The 17,866-nt window shown below is 44.2% G+C and overlaps 1 protein-coding gene across 1 annotated transcript in view; it reads right to left on the bottom strand.

The window, feature by feature from the left end:
* The window catches only part of ALS2CL (ALS2 C-terminal like), an 84,249-nt gene that overhangs the window by 44,969 nt on the left and 21,414 nt on the right, over window positions 1-17,866 (bottom strand). Inside the window, exons 6-13 of the mRNA XM_088450796.1 lie at window positions 15,996-16,158; window positions 12,643-12,771; window positions 9,860-9,979; window positions 7,316-7,392; window positions 6,750-6,816; window positions 4,637-4,833; window positions 2,868-2,933; window positions 206-304 (exon numbers count right to left, since the gene is read on the bottom strand). Of these exons, the coding sequence (XP_088306922.1) occupies window positions 206-304; window positions 2,868-2,933; window positions 4,637-4,833; window positions 6,750-6,816; window positions 7,316-7,392; window positions 9,860-9,979; window positions 12,643-12,771; window positions 15,996-16,158 (918 nt within the window). The remainder of the gene's footprint in view (window positions 1-205; window positions 305-2,867; window positions 2,934-4,636; window positions 4,834-6,749; window positions 6,817-7,315; window positions 7,393-9,859; window positions 9,980-12,642; window positions 12,772-15,995; window positions 16,159-17,866) is intronic.

The raw sequence follows: 17,866 nt of genomic DNA, 5'->3' as shown, positions 1-17,866 counted from the left end.
CCGAGTTTGAGAACCACTACTCTAATCTTAGCAATATTCCATCCAGTTGAGATACTCGCTTTATCAAAAGAATTTCGGTCTGCGCACGTTTCTTCAGTACATAATACGATCTTTGGCGATTCCTATTAAAGCGCGCTGGCTTGGCCGGGTCCCTGTGCAGAGAGATCACTTATAACATCCTGGTTGTCATCCACGTTTTACTTACTCACAGATTCCATATCCCTGCATTGTGCCATTCCTCCAGTGACATTTGTAACAGTCGTAGCTGTCCCGGGATAAGTCTGGTATAATACGTATTCCAAACCTGGAGCAATAATGAACAAAATTAGTTATAATACTTTCCCCTCAGTGTCAACGATTTTTATTCCTGAGTTTTCCAAAACTTTTTTCCATTCACCAAATCCTAATATGGACGTACAAGTAGGCTGTGTTTTTCTGCAGAATGGACATAAATATTCCACTGGAGGCAGCGATAGTGTATTTCTCGCCTCTCCAACGGGAGCGACGGTGCTTCCCAGTACTATCATGATCTGGTGTGGTAATAGATTCCCATTAAACCACTCTCTATGGGGGAGATGTATAAATCCTTGGAGAGAGATAAAGTAGAGAAGTTACTCAAAGCGACCAATCAGCGTCTAACTATCATTTATCTAACTGCTTACTTTGGGCAACTTTGCCGTTTGGGGGGGGTGATTCAATTCAGCGTATTGCTGAATAGCCCCGGGAAGGAGTTGCTGGAGCTATTCAATTGAATGCGGCGTTAAGTCCGATTACAGAATTTCTTCTTGCACCCGCCTGAGGAGCGAGCAGAAATCCGACTTAAGTGCCGGCCGCCATGCTGTTTACCAGTTTAGCACAGCGCCAACAGCCTCAGAGCGGCACTTTAGTCAGAGAAAGCTGGTTACTGTGACCAAACACCCAGCTTTAGGCGCGCTAACCGACGTTGCCAGACTTAAGCGGTTTTAGTCGGACTTAACAGCGCAGTGAATTGAAAAGCTACGGGTACTCCTTCCCAGGGTTATTCAGTATCGCGCAGAATTGAATTGCCCATTTAGCTCTCCAAGGTTTGATACATCTCCCCATGTGTCTAAGGGGTTTGCCGTCTTCTCTCTTTTTTTCTTTTTTTTTTGAAATCTTTGGATAGGTCATCATCAGACACCAAGCCCCCAAGGTAATCCATAAACCCTATAGCACTCATGGCATAGGCAAATGCAGGGGGGGTTTCCGTCTGCCTGGAAACCCCCCTCCCCAGCACATACCATGACCACAGTAGAAATAGTAACATAATAGAATTTTACTAGTGCTACATGTACTTCTCAGTATCACAAATGAAATAATTAGCACCACTTGTGGATCTTTTAACATGTATAAGCCAGTAATAAATGACATGTGCACCAACTAGAAGATCTGGAAAACATGCACTGTTAGGGATGCACTGCTATAGAGCCCAATATGTACATATATGTCCAGGGCAGTGCTAGGTTCTGCTGCTGCTCCTCCAGGCTCCCGGACTTGCTCAAATGCTCTGAAATGGTGCACATATCTCAAATAAAAACATTCAGCTCAGGCAGGATGGCTTACTGCCGCATCAAATGACTTACTGTGATCCTGCATATGCTGGAATTATGACACACAATACACATTGTATGACGCATATTAAAGCTGGTTAAGTACTAATTCTGCCCTCTTCATGGACTGGCCACACTCACTCTAAAATCAACCATTTGGAAACCCCCCTCTAGAAATCCTGCGTTTGCCACTGCATGGCAAAATGGTTGGGAGCTTGGACAGGATGCTCTGGACATTAGAAAGACTTCACATGTGTTCTGGCTGAGCCGCTGAGAATGAAGGACACCATGATATTCATCACTGAGCCTAAGGGCCGTATTCAATTTGAGGCGAAATGTCAGAATCATTTTCGCCTATTTCCAATATCCCCGTATTCAATTTCATTGGCTTTTCGCCCGTGCGAAAAGTCAATGTAAAAAAACGGGGATAATTTTTCGCTTGCCTTTAGCAGGCGAAAAAAAGTGCAGAATTGCGGTTTAGGGGTGCAGGCTTAAAAAAAAATAGCCTGCACCCCTGGGAATGGTCCCTAAAAATAATCTATATAAAAAAAATAGGGACCCCGCGAAAAATTAATTTCAATTTTGGGGTTTAAAAAAAAAAAAAAAGAAGGGGAACACACTTCTAAATTAGCGTATTCGTGTCCACAGGGGTTCCCTTATATGCGGCCGGTGTTTTCTTCATTGCGGGAGTAGCGGCAGGTGCATTTTTGTGGAATTTTTAAAAATCATTTAAGGGACTTAAAAATATGCTTGCACCCATTTTCAAGTACCCCAAATTTGATAGGCATAGTTATTTTTCCCCCCCAAAAAAACTTCTAAATGCTCTTCTGCATCACCTTCTTCAAAGCTGCATTTATGCACCTGCCGCGGCTATTTAAAAACCCGACTTTCTTCTGCAGGCAAAAAAACGGGGGTACCCAGAGTGATCCCCCAGGTCTGGACATCTTTTACAATTATCCTACAATTATTTCCCGAAAATTTCCGTATTTTTTTGCCGATCCAAGTTTTGCCTGATCCCGATTTCGCCTACTTTGAAATTGTATACGCGGAATAGCGGGCACGCGCACGATACTTTTCTGCCTGGAAAACAGGCGAAGGAGGCGAATAAATTGAATACGGGCCTAAATGTTCACAAAACAACTGGTTGCAAAATATTACTTTTAGCAACACCGGGCCTAAAGCACTATAATCTGCCCCAGGACAGAGATTCACCTTGAGATAGTATAAAGAGCGCAAAATACTGTAAATACATTTAAAATTTGCTTAAGATTGTCTTTCACATCAGATTAGGGGTCTTACCCGTTTTCTTGACCAAATTTGAAATCTCCAACATGGTTTAGACCATTTGGCCATTTTAACGTCCCTCTGTGGGGGGTAGAGAAAAATGATTGATTCATTAATTTGGTGTTTCTTTTAATTCAACTAGGGAACATGTATGGAAACTGGGGCACAGGTCACATTGTACACGAGGTCTGTAGTAACCAGATGCTGCCGTTCCTCTACCATATTTTTATACAAAATATGGGCTGTGGTCCACAGCAATCATCTGTAACAAATCAGTAACACAAAGTATCTACCATGAATAATAACACTTTGTTGCCTGGTGTTGGAAATCATACATTATGACCACATGAGGTTTAGGTTTAACAAACAAAAGGGTTCTCCAAGAGCAGGGGACGTAGCGAGCGCGGATCGGATGGAGCGTGAGCTCCTGGCACCAGTGGGGACAGAGGGAGCTGCAAGGGATAGTTGCAATGCTCGGCCTCAGCTACTTCCCTACAGGCTACCCCTGCTGCTGTCACTCAGGTGGTATATTCTAATGACGTTGCACGCCGCCGCAGGTTACAGAGAGCCACTGAGGCGGAGCTTGGAAAGAGGGTGCAGCCGTATGTCACAGTGAGCTGAGGTATGGAGGTAGCAGCTGCTCTGGACCTTCATGATTAAAGGAGTGTGTACCTGCCCACCCATAGGAGTGTACTGTGATGCACACAGCGCTTACTGCTTGGAGCATGGAAGTCCCAAATATAGATATAAGTGGTGTTTGAAAACTGTATGGGGGTGGGCAGAAGGGGGAAATACAGCGCAACACAAAATAGGATGCTACATAATAGAAAATGAGGGAGGTGGGATACTACATAAAATGAAAATGTAGGAGAAGGGAGAACGCTACTGAATACAAAACGGGGGAATACTACACAATACAAAATTGGTAGGGGAGACAATACTACAGAATACAAAAGGGGGCAGAGATGGCATAAAAGGGTCTGGTAGGAAAAAGGGGACATGTAGAGAAGTGTGATGGCTTACCACGTGCACGTGGCTGTGTCTTGTGGCTTAAAAGGGGCACGTTGAGTAGGCTTGTGGCATAAAAAGGGACACAAGGAGGGGTTTGGTGGCCTAAACGGGACACGTGGAGGGGTCTGATGGCATAAAAGAGGCATGTTGAGTAGAGTGAAGGCATATTAGGGGCAATGATATCAGTCCTAGGACTTTTCTTTCAATTGCAAAGTCCTAGGTTTGGGGATGTAAAAGTGCAACCTATATTATTTTAATCAGTACAGTATATATATTTGTCACTTATAAAATGTATGAATGGTAAAACTCATTAAACAATACTTTGTGTATTATACAACAGAAGAGGGTAGACTATTTATAATTTGTTCTTCCAACTTAAATTAGCCTAACATATAAGCCATGCCCTCTTTGGTGCAATAAAGTTCAAAGGAGGGGGCGCTATTACTTAGGCATGTACCGGGCATCTTGGCTACACGCTACACCTCTATTCAAGAGACAAGAGACAATTTGTGGTATTGAGGGTCTTACAGATGGATTCATTGGGTAATCATTTCATTCACAATGGAAGTAGTGGGCGCGTCTCTTTATGGCCATATAATGAGACACATTAGGGTATGCTAATTCCTTCCCACCTATAGGAAAGATTTGGAAGCTGACGCTGAGCATGGAACAGCCAAGACAATGGGCAATCTACTCCACTGGAAAAATACAGAAGATTATACTACGATTAATTAAGACCACCCGTACAGGTTACACCACAAGACGCTACTTACTTGCCGTGAGGTTTTCCCCACGACATGTCTCCTTCATACACTGCGTTCTTGAATCTGCCCTCGTTCTTAAACGTGTACTTGGACAAACGGGATGTTGGGGGGTTGGCAGCCTCCCCGCTCTTCCCCCACAAAGGAAAATCGCGTTTTCCCTCCAGACTCTGCCGTATCAGTTGATTTAGTTTCCACAGCCACAATGCCTAACGATAACGACAAGGACAGATTAGTAATTCACCTATAAATCATCTGGAAAATCTTTCCATAGTGTCAATTCTGTACATCTTACCTCTAACCCCACACGCACTTGTTCATGTAAAGACTTGGCGAAAATGTAAAAACAGATGGGCACCAGTATCAGGTACCGAAGCTATAAAACATTTACTGACAACTTTATAAAAATGTACTGAACGTATTGGGGTCATTTAAGATGTATCAGAAATTGTGAGTAATAAGCGTTCAAAGGCCGCTATTAAGGGTTCAGACTGTAAACCATCATTTTATTGGCATCATATTTTTACTCTGTTTTCGTCTTTGGACATTTTTATTTGCTGACGGTCTGCCAATTTATTTAGGACTGTCAGACATGTCCATCGAGGCCTAAGATTCTTGCTTCAACGTAAATTTGACCAGCGCGGTTTGCACTTTGACTAGGACAGGGATAGGTAACGTATCATTGCATATTTTCTTGCATGCTTCAATTTTAAAATGAATTTTAAGTAATATTCAAATGAGAAAACCTGCTCTTCTGTTAACAAAAAAAAAGTTACAGTTAAAACCTTAAAAAAAAAAAGTTAGGCAATGGATGTAAGCCGGGTGACCTGTATCAACTTTAAACAGCTAAAGTATGTCAGAGATCATACAATCAATCTACTGCAGTGCTTCCCAACCTCAGTCCTCAAAGCACACTAACAGTCCTGGTTTTAGTGATATCCATGTCTGAGCACAAATGGTTAAATCAAGATAACTTGGGTACTAATTAAGACACCTGTTCTCAAGTATGGCTATCCTGAAAACCTGGACTGTTAGTGTGCCTTGAGGACCGAGGTTGAGAACCCCTGGTTTAATGTATGCAATGCTAAAATGTGAACAAAAACAGAAAGTCTTACTGTACATTCAAAAAGTTTACAATCTGATATGCATTACATACATAACTATACATGTTGTCCTGTGAATGTACAAATTAAGACATAAAAAAAAATCACTGATGCAGTTTAAGGTGGGTTCATCTTTAAAATACCATAAGTTTAATTTTGTTCACCTTACTGAAGATGTGTTTTTGAATTTATTTTATGATAAAAAGGTCTGCTAAAGAGTCACCATGAAACTAAAGCCGACCCTACGCCGGACACTCCACCTGCTGGGTGTTGGCCGTTGGACACCAGAGTCTCTGTTGGAATTGGCCAGTATCACCAAAATTCTGGATCTGGTAGAGCTTCATGAGTTGGGCTAATCTGTGCGAATGAATTGACCATTTGTCCCATTGGACAGCAAGAAGGCTGGATCAGTATCAGTGGTCATTCCTGCCCCCACACGTGGTGCTGATTTAGAATGGCCTAGAACAGTGGTTGCCAACTCCAGTCCTCATGTACCACCCAACAGGTCATGTTTTGAGGATTTCTGCCTGTGGAAACAGGTGGGATAAAGACTGACCTAGCAAAATAGATTAACTAACCTGTTCATGATTAAAGAAATCCAGAAAACATGGCCTGTCGGTGTTACCTGAGGACTGGAGTTGAGAACCATTGGCCTAGACCAACGTCCATCTAGTGATATCAAAATATGTTGTACTGTAACTTTAAAGAAGATAGTTTTCCTCTAGCTGACAATAACAATGAAAAATGAGTCCAGCTTTCATCATCAGGACAGAATTAAAAAGTATTATTAGGGAGACACAAATACAGAACTGTCAATAAACCTTCTGTACAATATACAGCCACCTTATTGTTTATCCCGTATCGGTCACAAGTGCCAAAGATACCCAATTGGCCACACTTATCGCTACACACAAAAGGTGACTTTTCAATTTTTTTTCTATTCATGATTTTTGAAACAGGTAGAACAAGTTTTGAGATGCAAGAAGACAGATTCTTGTTGTACTCGTAAATAGTCACCTAACCTGATGTTGTGGGACTTTTGTGGAAAGGAAATATTCTTCTTCAGGGGTCACAATGCGAAAGATGTGGCTGGAACAGAGATCGGACTTTAGTCATCTATGTAACACTCTGTATTAATCATCTTAACACTTGAGAAATCTTACTAATATTGTTACATTTTGTCCTATCGAGCCAACATATTGCCCATCATTGTGCAAAGGGGAGAGTGGGTTCAGACGTTATTCCCGAGTACTGGGCACAGATTGATGCCACTCCCTGACATTTTATGCGGGTTGGCCTTTTGCAAATGTAAATCACTATAAATGCTACAGCTATTATATTTTGCGCAAGTGTTTAATTCCCCATAACATTTGGGAAAGAAAAAAAATCTTTCATTTTTAGTTACACAGTAAGTGAACAGGAAACGCAATGATTAATTAAAAGTCTAACCTGATTCCCAAGGCAAAAGTCCACCCCCCTCTGTTGTACAGTATACAAATATACACTGACAGACCCACACGCCACAATCCGAGACCTGAACGACAAGATAATTGCGCAAGTTTTACGCACACATGATGGTCATCCTTACTTGTTTAGTTCAGATTTTTGCTTCACGGTGGAGTCCACCCAAACGGTCGTTAAGTTAAAGATGTGCGCTTCACTCCCCTTACATACATGAAAAAGAGAGAGAGAGAGAGAGAGAGAGAGAGAGAGAGAGAGAGAGAAAGAGGAGTGTTAAGGAATTCGATAAATGCAATTGACTAACTGCAAAATAAATGCCTCATTAATGATGCTTCTGTGATTTTCCCCTCTTAAGCTGGGCACACACTATACAATTATCTTGCAGATCGGCTGACAATTTTATGATCGGCCAGAGAATGGTATAATGCGTATGCACGTACAATGTCCATTTATTGCAGATAAATTGGTCTCACCCAGTGGCGGCTCCAGAGGTGGGGGCGGCAGCACAGTCTAAAATTCAAATAGTGGAGCCACACCAACTGCCAGTCAGTCCCGGCTGCCGATGTTTGGCAGCGTTTGGAGTGGCAGTTGGTGTGGCTCCCTATCTGAATTTTGGACTGTGCTGCCGCCCCACCACTGGAGCCGCCACTGGTCTTATCTCATGACTGGATCCTTAAGCATGCTTCAAAGAGGAGATATATTTTGGTCACAACATTGTGCTCATTTTAAACTGGGTACACACTATACAATTCTCCGGCCGACCTGGTTGACATGCAACAATCATCGAATCTTGGATGCAATGCTTTCCGCCAGTGATTGCATGCCTAGCGGCGTTTAGTAACGCTGTATGCATGATGATTTAAACAAGGACAGTCGTTGGCAAATCTGTCAGGTGTGTACCCTGCTTTACAGTGTGTATGGTCTGACCACCGACTTGCAGACAGATCCTCCAATAGTTATGGATGTAAATCTCTATTCCTTCCTTCCGCTCATTAGGACAGATATTAGTGAGTAAAGCAGCAATCCCATGAAAAAAAGTATTTTTTTTTACATAAACAAGTTGATCGTAACCAATTTTCCTTAGTTTGTTTCTTCAGACTGCTATTAATGATTTATAATTCTTCTGTGGCATGCACTACCATGGCAACCGCTGCCATTTGACACATGCTGTAATGAGCAGAGGTACTTTGGCATGCCCCTATGAGCTCTATCTGCTCTTTGTAATGTAAAATCCCCCCTTTCTCCTCCTCTGCCACCACATGACACGCTGAGAACGGCGAGACTGTGGGTGGGATGCATCAATGTGAAAAATACAGTCAAACTTCAAAAAACTGCAGTTTTCTTAGGTTTACTGCAATACATATGGATCTCCCTTATTTAGTATTAAAAAGCCCTGCTGCGTACTCGCGGCACAACAAGCCCCATAATATTCTACAGGGCTGCAATGTCCCAGTATGCGTCAAGTCACAGAAAGTGTAACTTTCCAAAGCTTGTGCCTGATATCCAACACCATTTATAGATGGCGTTGCCGATACAAGCCTATGGGTTTCTTATCACAAAGTGGCCCAGAGAGGGATCCAAAAGATCCCTCCCCGATAGTGGTCACTAACGCATACACAGTCCCATTGCCGTGCATACGCATTATTTCATGATCCCGGAAGTGAAGACATTGCTGGGACTAGCTGTCCCAGGAAGAGGATGTTGAAGGATTCCAGCGGATGTTCCAGCAGGTAAGTAGATGAAAATTTCCATTAATGATTGCATAATATGCTATCATTAATACATTTCTCCCTGTGTCTGTAACCAGCAGCCATATTGGACACCCCTCCAGAGAGATTTTGAATAGGAGATAATTATTCGTATTAAGACAGCTAAGAAAAATGCTTGAAAAGATAATCTGCTATTTAAGGAAAAATAAACTTACTATTGGTGATTGCTGCTTAAGGCGCCTGACTACGCTTGCTACAATATATGTACTGCAAAATTGTTCAAATATTGTAAAGCGTTGTTCCACTTTCAAGAAAAATTAAGGTTTTGATTTGCACTCACCCTCTAGCAATATTTATTACATACAGTATACTGCATTATATACATATTGCTTTATATGTCCATGCTTTTCACAAAAGGACTTTATATAATCACAGTAGAGTCACATGCATTCCCTGTTCTTGGAATGGACACTGATCAGTTCTGCCCAGTACAGAGGATGCAGAAGATTACATATAATGTTTGTATGTCTGAACCATGGTGACAGCTCTGCTGGGATGATATAAAGTCAGTGGCAAAAAACACAGAAGAAAAAGAATAAGGCAATATAGTTGGTACACACCAAGTATTCAAAATGGAGCTGCTCATTTATCGAAGTCCACTGCGCTCAAAAGCAATCACTGAAAATAACTATTTTGTCAGTTTATTATTTATCGTACATTTTATTTTTTTTTCTATATTTGTTTAAAATTTTTGGTTTCTGCATTAAACTAAATGCAGTGATGGGAGTACCTTCTCTAGCCAAGTTCTATGCTCATATCTTTCAGGTTATTTGCGTATCTCCACTTCAGGCTATGGTGACAGTCTGGCTATATTGTGTGCGCCTGGTTTTATGCAGATAAATGTGAGGATACTGTAGGTGGTGGTTGGTGGGAATGAGAAATGTACTTTTCGGTTACCGTACCTGCAGGAAAACCAGCATATCGCTGAACAGGAGGACTCTGTCGTATCTCCCGGTGGTGACCGTAACCGGAACGTTCCTGCTGTCTTCTTGAATCCGCCGCTCAGGAGTACAAAGGGCAGCCTGCAAAACAGAGCCAAATGTCATACACATCCCTGCCCTGTATCATTCGCCAGCACAGAGATTCTCCCCCCAGGCCGGTACCGTATTTAGGGGTCCGGACTCCCCTGGCAATGTGAAGGAGGTGACTGAACTAACGCTCCTACTCTGCGGTGCTGTGATGTCATGTAATACCCTGTAACATGTGCTGCACTCATGGGCCAAAACATCACGGAGGCTCAGAGCAAAAATATCTGAGCAACAGGCAAGGTTGGGGTAATTAGCTGGTAGACTTCGCACGGGTTAAAATTTGTGGGTGACTGAGCCGGGCAGCATTGTATCCAATGATGTAACCACAAGGTGACTTCAGGTGAACCTTGTGGTTACATCACTGGATACAATGTAGCGGTTCCCACCATAAACTTCAATGGAGATTTCACACCATTGAAGTCTATAGAGGAGACAGGCTGACTGCACACAACCAATCAGTGAGCAGCTCCAACGGAGATGCCCGCTGATTGGCTGGCAGCTCCTGCAATGACTGGGCACACGTGCGCCCCAGTCATTCGCGCGGAGGAAAGGTATGTGGAAACACATACCTTTCCTCCTGTCCGGCATGGTTTCGGGTTTTTGCATCTTTTTGTTTTAACCCCTTGGATACCTACAGGGACCGAAGAGGACAGGAACATCGCATAGGAGAGGTGAGTATGGTTTTTAGATTACAGGTACCCTATGGATTCCTACTGGAGAAGGGGACATGATGGCATCAGGGATACTAGGTGAGTATGTGTGTCAGTGAGTGTGAGTGTGCATGTGTGTGTTTAAATAAAATTGTACTTTCACGGTATTTTGCAGTGGAACTATAGGTACCAGCGGGACCAAAATGCCCCGCATGCTAGTACTTGTGGTTTTCCAAGTACCAACATGCGGAGGAGGCTTGCTGGGACCTGTAGTTCCACAGTTAAAGACAATATTAACACTTCTATTTTACACAGCACATTTACACTATCAACCCGGCACCCATCGGCCAGGGGTGCCAGGGATAGCCCCAGGCTATCAGCCTAGGCCTGGGGTACCCTGGAGAGGGGAACCCCTTTATTGGGGGGGTCCCCACTTCCCCAGGGATCCCCGACCTGGGCTGACTAGCGGTCAGGGGTAATGCTTTGGCCGGGGAAACCGGTGAAAGGTTTTCCCTGACTGTGGCATTACCCCCCCTCTAGAAATAGTTTGGTGCTGGTTATGGAAATTACAGGGGACCCTTACTCGTTTTGTCCCCTGTTTTTCCACAACCAGGACCGGCTCAGAAAACCCTGTGCTGGTACTTAACAGGGGCTCCATACGCATTTTGGCCCCTGTATTTTCAGAAACATGACAGACTGTACAGGGCCCGGGGCTGGTTATGCATCTAGGGAGGGGGCGCACTCTTTTTTTTTTCTTACACACACAGACAGAAGCCTTCACAAATCTCACTGATCTATGACGGCTTAGTATAACTCGCACCTTTTAATGCTAGTCGCATTAAAAGATGTAATTTTACATAGGGAAATACTACCACACATTCGCATAGTATATTAGCCTCGAGCTGAAAAGTTTGCAGGCCATCACATTTGCGAGTCCCGACACCAACTCGCACCTTCGAAAAATACGAGAAGGTGCAAGTTGGATTTTTACTAAAACTGGAAACCTATTATACTTGGTCCAGAAAGTTTTCCATTCATTTTTCATTATTAGGGACTGATTCTTGAGTGCACGCAAGCGCAATGCTGAACGCAGATTCCAGATTATGGGAATCTGTGCTTGCGCAGGATGGATTCTGCAAGTATGCAGAATCGGTCCCGCATAGTCGCACGCAGCCCCTTCTGTGCCTCTGCCTGACTGACAGGCAGTGGCATTTAAAGGGCGGCCGGCGTTCCTGGAAACGGGGGCGTGTCCGCCCCGTTTTCCAGTAGTGGCAAGGCCAGGGACTGCGTCGCTGTGGGCTTACTCAGCTGACCGGTGGCCCAGCGCCATCCACCATCGCGATCATCACCACTGATGGTCGCAATGGGGATGCCACCCTGTGACCTCAGTCGCAGTAAAGCGTAGCGATATATGCTGCGCTATATAAGAAACTGTTAATAAATAAATAAAAGAGGAACAATGTACTGTGGGCCCGAATCCCTATGGATCGCAAATTCTGCTTATACACCCGCAGCGCAGTTGCTAATATCATCGGTGCTATTTAAATGTTTGCATTCTCATTGCGATCGCTGGCAGACATAAGGACGCCCATTTCCCCTTACTCACATCCGTATACTAGGGCAACACAGCGAAACAATCGGTAACATCGATGCACACTTGCACAAGCCCTGACCTTACTCGCAGTGGATATTTAACGCACTGGCACGCCTGCGTTCGCCCGATCACCCCCCCGTCACCACCCACAAACGGCACTTCCTGTCATTCACTTTGCTCTGGGTCTGCGTAGCCTCTACAATCGCATCGCAATTGCTAGTTCGCGCACTGCGATACGTAAGCATGCGCAGAACGCAACAATCGACCGATTGCATGCATCTTGGCAACTGCGTTCCTTGCTGAATCAGGCCCTGTAACACACGGCGACCACTATTCGTTATTGAGCAATCACTGGATCCTATGTGTCACATAAGTAAACAGCGCCAATGTTATTATTATGCCGTCCCACGTACCAACAGTTTATGCGACAGAGAACCCCACAGGATCTTTGTCTGAGAGGCTTCATCCAGCGATTGGCTGATATAGGTTTGGAGATTCACGAATCCGGTCAGAGAATCAGTCATAGGCGTGATACCGGCTTCCTGAAGATTAAATTGTAAAACACTTTATACATTTGCAGAAAAATAGATCTTGGTGCAGCAAAGACTCTGCACAGGGGCTACACGTGTCAGTGGTCTTTTGTTCACGCTTATTATTCGGATTTCTAAGTCACTTGTTACATCCCTGAGGAATTCCCTCACACACAGCTGCGCTGCCTGCACCACGTGTCCGTCTGGGCTGGAAGTGTCGGACGGTGAGTGGCAGTGAAGATCAACTCATTGAGTGGCCACCCCATTGCATGCTGGACCTGGGAACTATCTATTCAAGCCAGAGCATCTGATAATATCATCAGCGTTCTTAGGACCTGATTCAGACCCGCTCGCAAGATGTGATCGCTCACTGGCAAAAAAGGGGCCGGATATGTAAATTAAGCGCTCGCACTGCATCGTGTAAGGATGCCCACTGTGTGTTAGCTAGCTACGGCAAAGTGCGCTTGCTAGTGTCTGAAGATGCTCCCTTGCCACTCGCAACACACGTCATCTCCGGGAAATGTATGATTAATCGGCATCATCGTGAGCCATCGGAGCTGCTCGCAGCCCTTGGGGTTGCCTTTCCCCGCTACAAGCTCTGCCATCAGCGCTGGCTGAAATACATGCAGGTGACGTGTACAATGACACTACTTTGCTAATTATGCACACCCTTTAAACTGAGTTTTGGCGGGCAGACAAGTCTACGTTCGCAACACCACTCCCCCATTCACAAGCACCTTCCCCTGTTACCACCCACAAACGGCGCTGTCTGTCACTCCAAGCAGCGACCTGATAGTGGCTTACGAGCTACCAAAATCAGATCGCAATTAATGGCTTGCGCACTGCGAATTATACGCATGTGCAGATGGGTGAAAATCGCTCACAGCCAGCGATCGCGCCTTAGTGAGCGGGTCTGAATCAAGTCCTTGTCCTTGATTGCCTGTGTATCATTGGGACTTGTACTTCCATAGGCATACTACAGCCTCCCTTACATTCTCAGTTTGTGATTGGCTCTGTACTTCTGGGACTTGTAGTACCATGGACAGCGCAGCTGTAAAGGCACTTAGAAAGCAAGCAGCGGGGAGGGATCTCCAGCCCGGCGCCCCCCTGCAATGCTTACCCAGCAGACCGCATTGCGCCAGCCCTGTGCTTAGTATTACAACATTATTGCCAACGTGAATTTAGGGCACTTGTGACCCAGTCATTTATCATAATAAGTGCAATTCTTATAAAAATACATTTAACACTCGGCGCCCAGCACCAGCTATACATTTACAATGTGTGCCTAGCACCTGTATATTTCAAATGTGGTGCCGCAGCACGGGAGTTAACCCCTGTTAGTGAATATTTTACCCACGTGTGGTCAGTCCCCGGCCACACCATATCATATATATATATATATATATTTATGCATTTATTATTATTGTTGAATTAGGGATACTGTTATCTGTTGTTTTCACCATGCGGGAACATGCAATGGGAGACAGATCCAGCAAGGAGCGGGTAAATGCAGGCAGCGTGCGTTTCCAGGAGCACACGCCTGCAGATCCATACAGTGGTGGCAGTGGTATACACAGAATGGCTAGCGGTGATGGCACCGTGGCATATATCAGCACCACCACATTTCTATGGCTCATTCTTTCTTAGGTGACACTCAGGGCCACGTCCTTACAGTCCGGAGGATGGAGAGGACGACGCGCGGTAGGGATGATGGTTTTGCCATCGATGGCAGAGATCCAATGGTTCTCCGCCATCGATGGCACATCCTTATCAACAACATATTAGTGAACCGGCCCCGTAGTATGACCTTCAGCGCCTCCTATAAGGCACGTTGGCAAAAACGGAACAGAAGGTATCGGATTAAACAAAGGATAATTTATCATGCATTTGGCAGACCCATCATAGAGCTTCTGTCCCCTGTAGGAGAATAACTGGAACGTATGCAGCCCCAGGAAGATTCACAGGACATTGTGCTACAAATTGTAATTTTCTGCCTGTGGAGAACCCAACCCCAAGTATTTATTTCATCTTATTTATCTAACACAAGATATAATGTAACCACTTCCTTGTACAGTAGCGGCAGTCAGTTCAGTGCTGTATTATGTGCACATCTATCTACAGTATATAATATTACACTCCTGTGTGTCCTCTATACCAGTGTCACCGTGGTTCTCATACAGAACAAGGGGATTTTTAGCACCAGGAGGAAATATTTTACTATTGACAGGTGCAAAAGTAAGAAAACCATCCTCCCCCAGGGGAGATTATTCAGTCTTCTGGCGTCGGTATTTCATCCAGTGGATAATCAGCCGACCGGCATTACATACCGATTCCGCGTAAAGATGTCATCGTGTATAATAGCTACATAGTGATGTTTTCAGATCACAGTTCATTAGGCAACATATACTATATATTATATAGATTTTAGGGATGTGCAGGCTTAGAAGGCTTGGATTAGTTCGGTTTTGCATGCCAGGTTCGTTTTTTTTCCCTCCAAAAAACGGGACTCAGAAAGAGGCAAAACATCATCTTTCCTGGACTTTTGACTAGGGGCACTTTTGTCCAGGAATGATGATGTTTGTCCATGAAAGATGACCGTGGTGTGCCAACATATGCCGAGTCTGATATACTACTTTATATAATAAAATGACTGTAGAGAGTACCTACTACTACTATAATTAATAGGAACATTCAATACCAGCTGCAACTTGATGAGTAAAGGCGCATACACACGTAAGGATTTTATTTAACGATTTGTCGATAACGACGTCGTGTTAAATCGTTCAAAAAAATCGTTCGATAGACACAAATGCGCACTCCCGTTTGTAGTGATCGTTCATCGTCCATTTCAGGCTGTCCAACATGACGATTTTCATTAAGGGAAGGAACATTATTCATTCATCGTTCAAAAAATCGTTTATTACACTTCAAAAAATCGTTCACTTATTCAAGGGAAAATCTGACAGAAAATCTGACAGAAAATCGTTGGTTACAAAATCGTTACGAGTGTGTGCACCTTAAGCTGTGCACTCTGAAGAGCGAAATGGTTAAAACAAATTGATAAAAAAAATCTATTAGACCGGATTGCACTGAACAGCAGATCCTCCAGACATCACTTCTGGGTGGATTCTCACAATACTGTATATAGCTTTTCGGTTTTTATGTCAAGAACATTCCCCCCCCTTCCCCTTTACAGAAAACATGGTAGCAAAACACGCGCACACAGCACACTGTACCTTTGAGAGTGTTGCATTTAGATTGGACAGCAGTTGCAAGTATTGCCGCACGTGATCTCTGAACGGTTCAATGAAGACTCTCTGTAGCAAAACATTAACGGGGGCATCCGTGGCTTCTCCAACAAGCCGCATGAGGAGCTTTTTATTCGCTTTCCAATAGCTACTTTAGAAAACAGAAAAATATATATTTCAAACGGTATGAAAAGGTTTTATTTACCGACACGAAGAAGTGAAGGTGCGATCTTATACATCGTATTGTAATCGTCCTGCTGTGCAATATTGGCCCACGTTGCCCTTTGCTTTGTGTGAATCAGATCTATCTGTGCTATTTATGAAGATGCCGCGATAACAAACACTTCCTATCACCACAACATATTACTCATTGCACTTCCAGCTGTAGAACGGTGCCACTGGGGCACACTGGGAGGCGGCACCGATTACATATTCCTCCCTATCGCCTGGTATATATACTAATAAAATGTTGCCAGGGTAACAGAGTAATATTCAGCGATCGTGGCTGGCAGCAGTAATGCTCAAATGAATGTTTTAGTTATGCAGTTCCACTTTCAGTTGTTAAAATACTGTAGGTGCTTTATACAGATGTAAATACATTTTTTTTTTTAAATAACCCGGGTGTTTATAATAAAATTTTTACTTATCCATCTGAAAGCGCATGAAGCAGTATTATCCGACCACCCCTGTGCTATTACTGTATGCTAATTTCGTGATTAAGAATCCAAGTTGCCGCGAGTTGTGGCAGTGGGTACGAAGGGCCCCATTTTACAAAGAGACATAACCCCCTGAGCACACGCTAAAGAAGTTATCACCTCCTTTCAGTATTTAACAAAGAGCAGTAAACTAATGCTGGGTACACACGGAACAATCATCATTAAAAATTCTGGTGTGCCAGATGAACGATATTGTTCATCCACACACCTAAAAACCACCAACGACCCACGATCAACCATCGCGGATCTCTATGGGGACATAACGGTATCGGGCAGGTTGGCCTGAATGCATGGACGATGGTCGATATCGTCATCGTCCAGCGGGAGCGCGCATCGTTGGTCGTTCGTTGCATACACACGGAACGATATATATCGTTGAACGATATCGTTATCGTTCATATCGTTAAGATATATCGTTCCGAGTGTATGCACCTTTAGTTTAACGCTGCTCGTCACTGTACCGCTTAGGCTTGCTATAGATGGAGACAGTGATACAGTCCCCATTGCCGGCATTGGGTATCCAGCAACAGCCTTTCCGGCCTCAGTCAAGCCTTCCAAACATTGCCGTGTCCCTGCCAGATGAAGATGTAATGCACATGACACAGCAGCCAGTCGCTGACAGCGATAGGCTGCAAGCAAAAGCATAGAGGATGCCGCTGGTAATAAGGATCACTGTTAAATGTTAATTAAAGGAGCAATTCACTTTTTCTGCAGTGCGGGGGATCAGCTGCTCCAAAATGCAGCTGCTCCCACAATCAGTGACACTGCCACAGAAGTAGCCGTGACACTTACCGGTGCCTATCGCGCTGACTAAGCAAGGTGAGGAATTTGTAAAGCTGGGTACACACCTAACAGATATATCTGCAGATGATGGTTGTCCATTCACTTCACACTCATGCTCTCTCATCTTGCCGCGGGTCCCGCTGGTTGGGGGGGTCGCATCGCGCCCCCCTCCCCACCTCCTCTGCTGCAAGTGTACGGGCGGGGCGGCTGGCCGCCCGTAAACACAACACGAAGAGCAGATATCCTATATCTATAGCAGATATACTATGTCTGCAGATATATCTGCCATCAGCTGTGCTGCATAGCCGACGGGATATGTCTGAACGGCGTCACACGATATATTGGTGCGATGAATTGATC

Source organism: Taudactylus pleione, unplaced genomic scaffold, assembly GCF_031769625.1.
Source record: "Taudactylus pleione unplaced genomic scaffold, aTauple2 ptg000524l, whole genome shotgun sequence".
NCBI lineage: Eukaryota > Metazoa > Chordata > Amphibia > Anura > Myobatrachidae > Taudactylus > Taudactylus pleione.
Note: the sequence above shows the minus strand (reverse complement) of the source record. Positions and strands in the feature narration are given on the sequence as shown.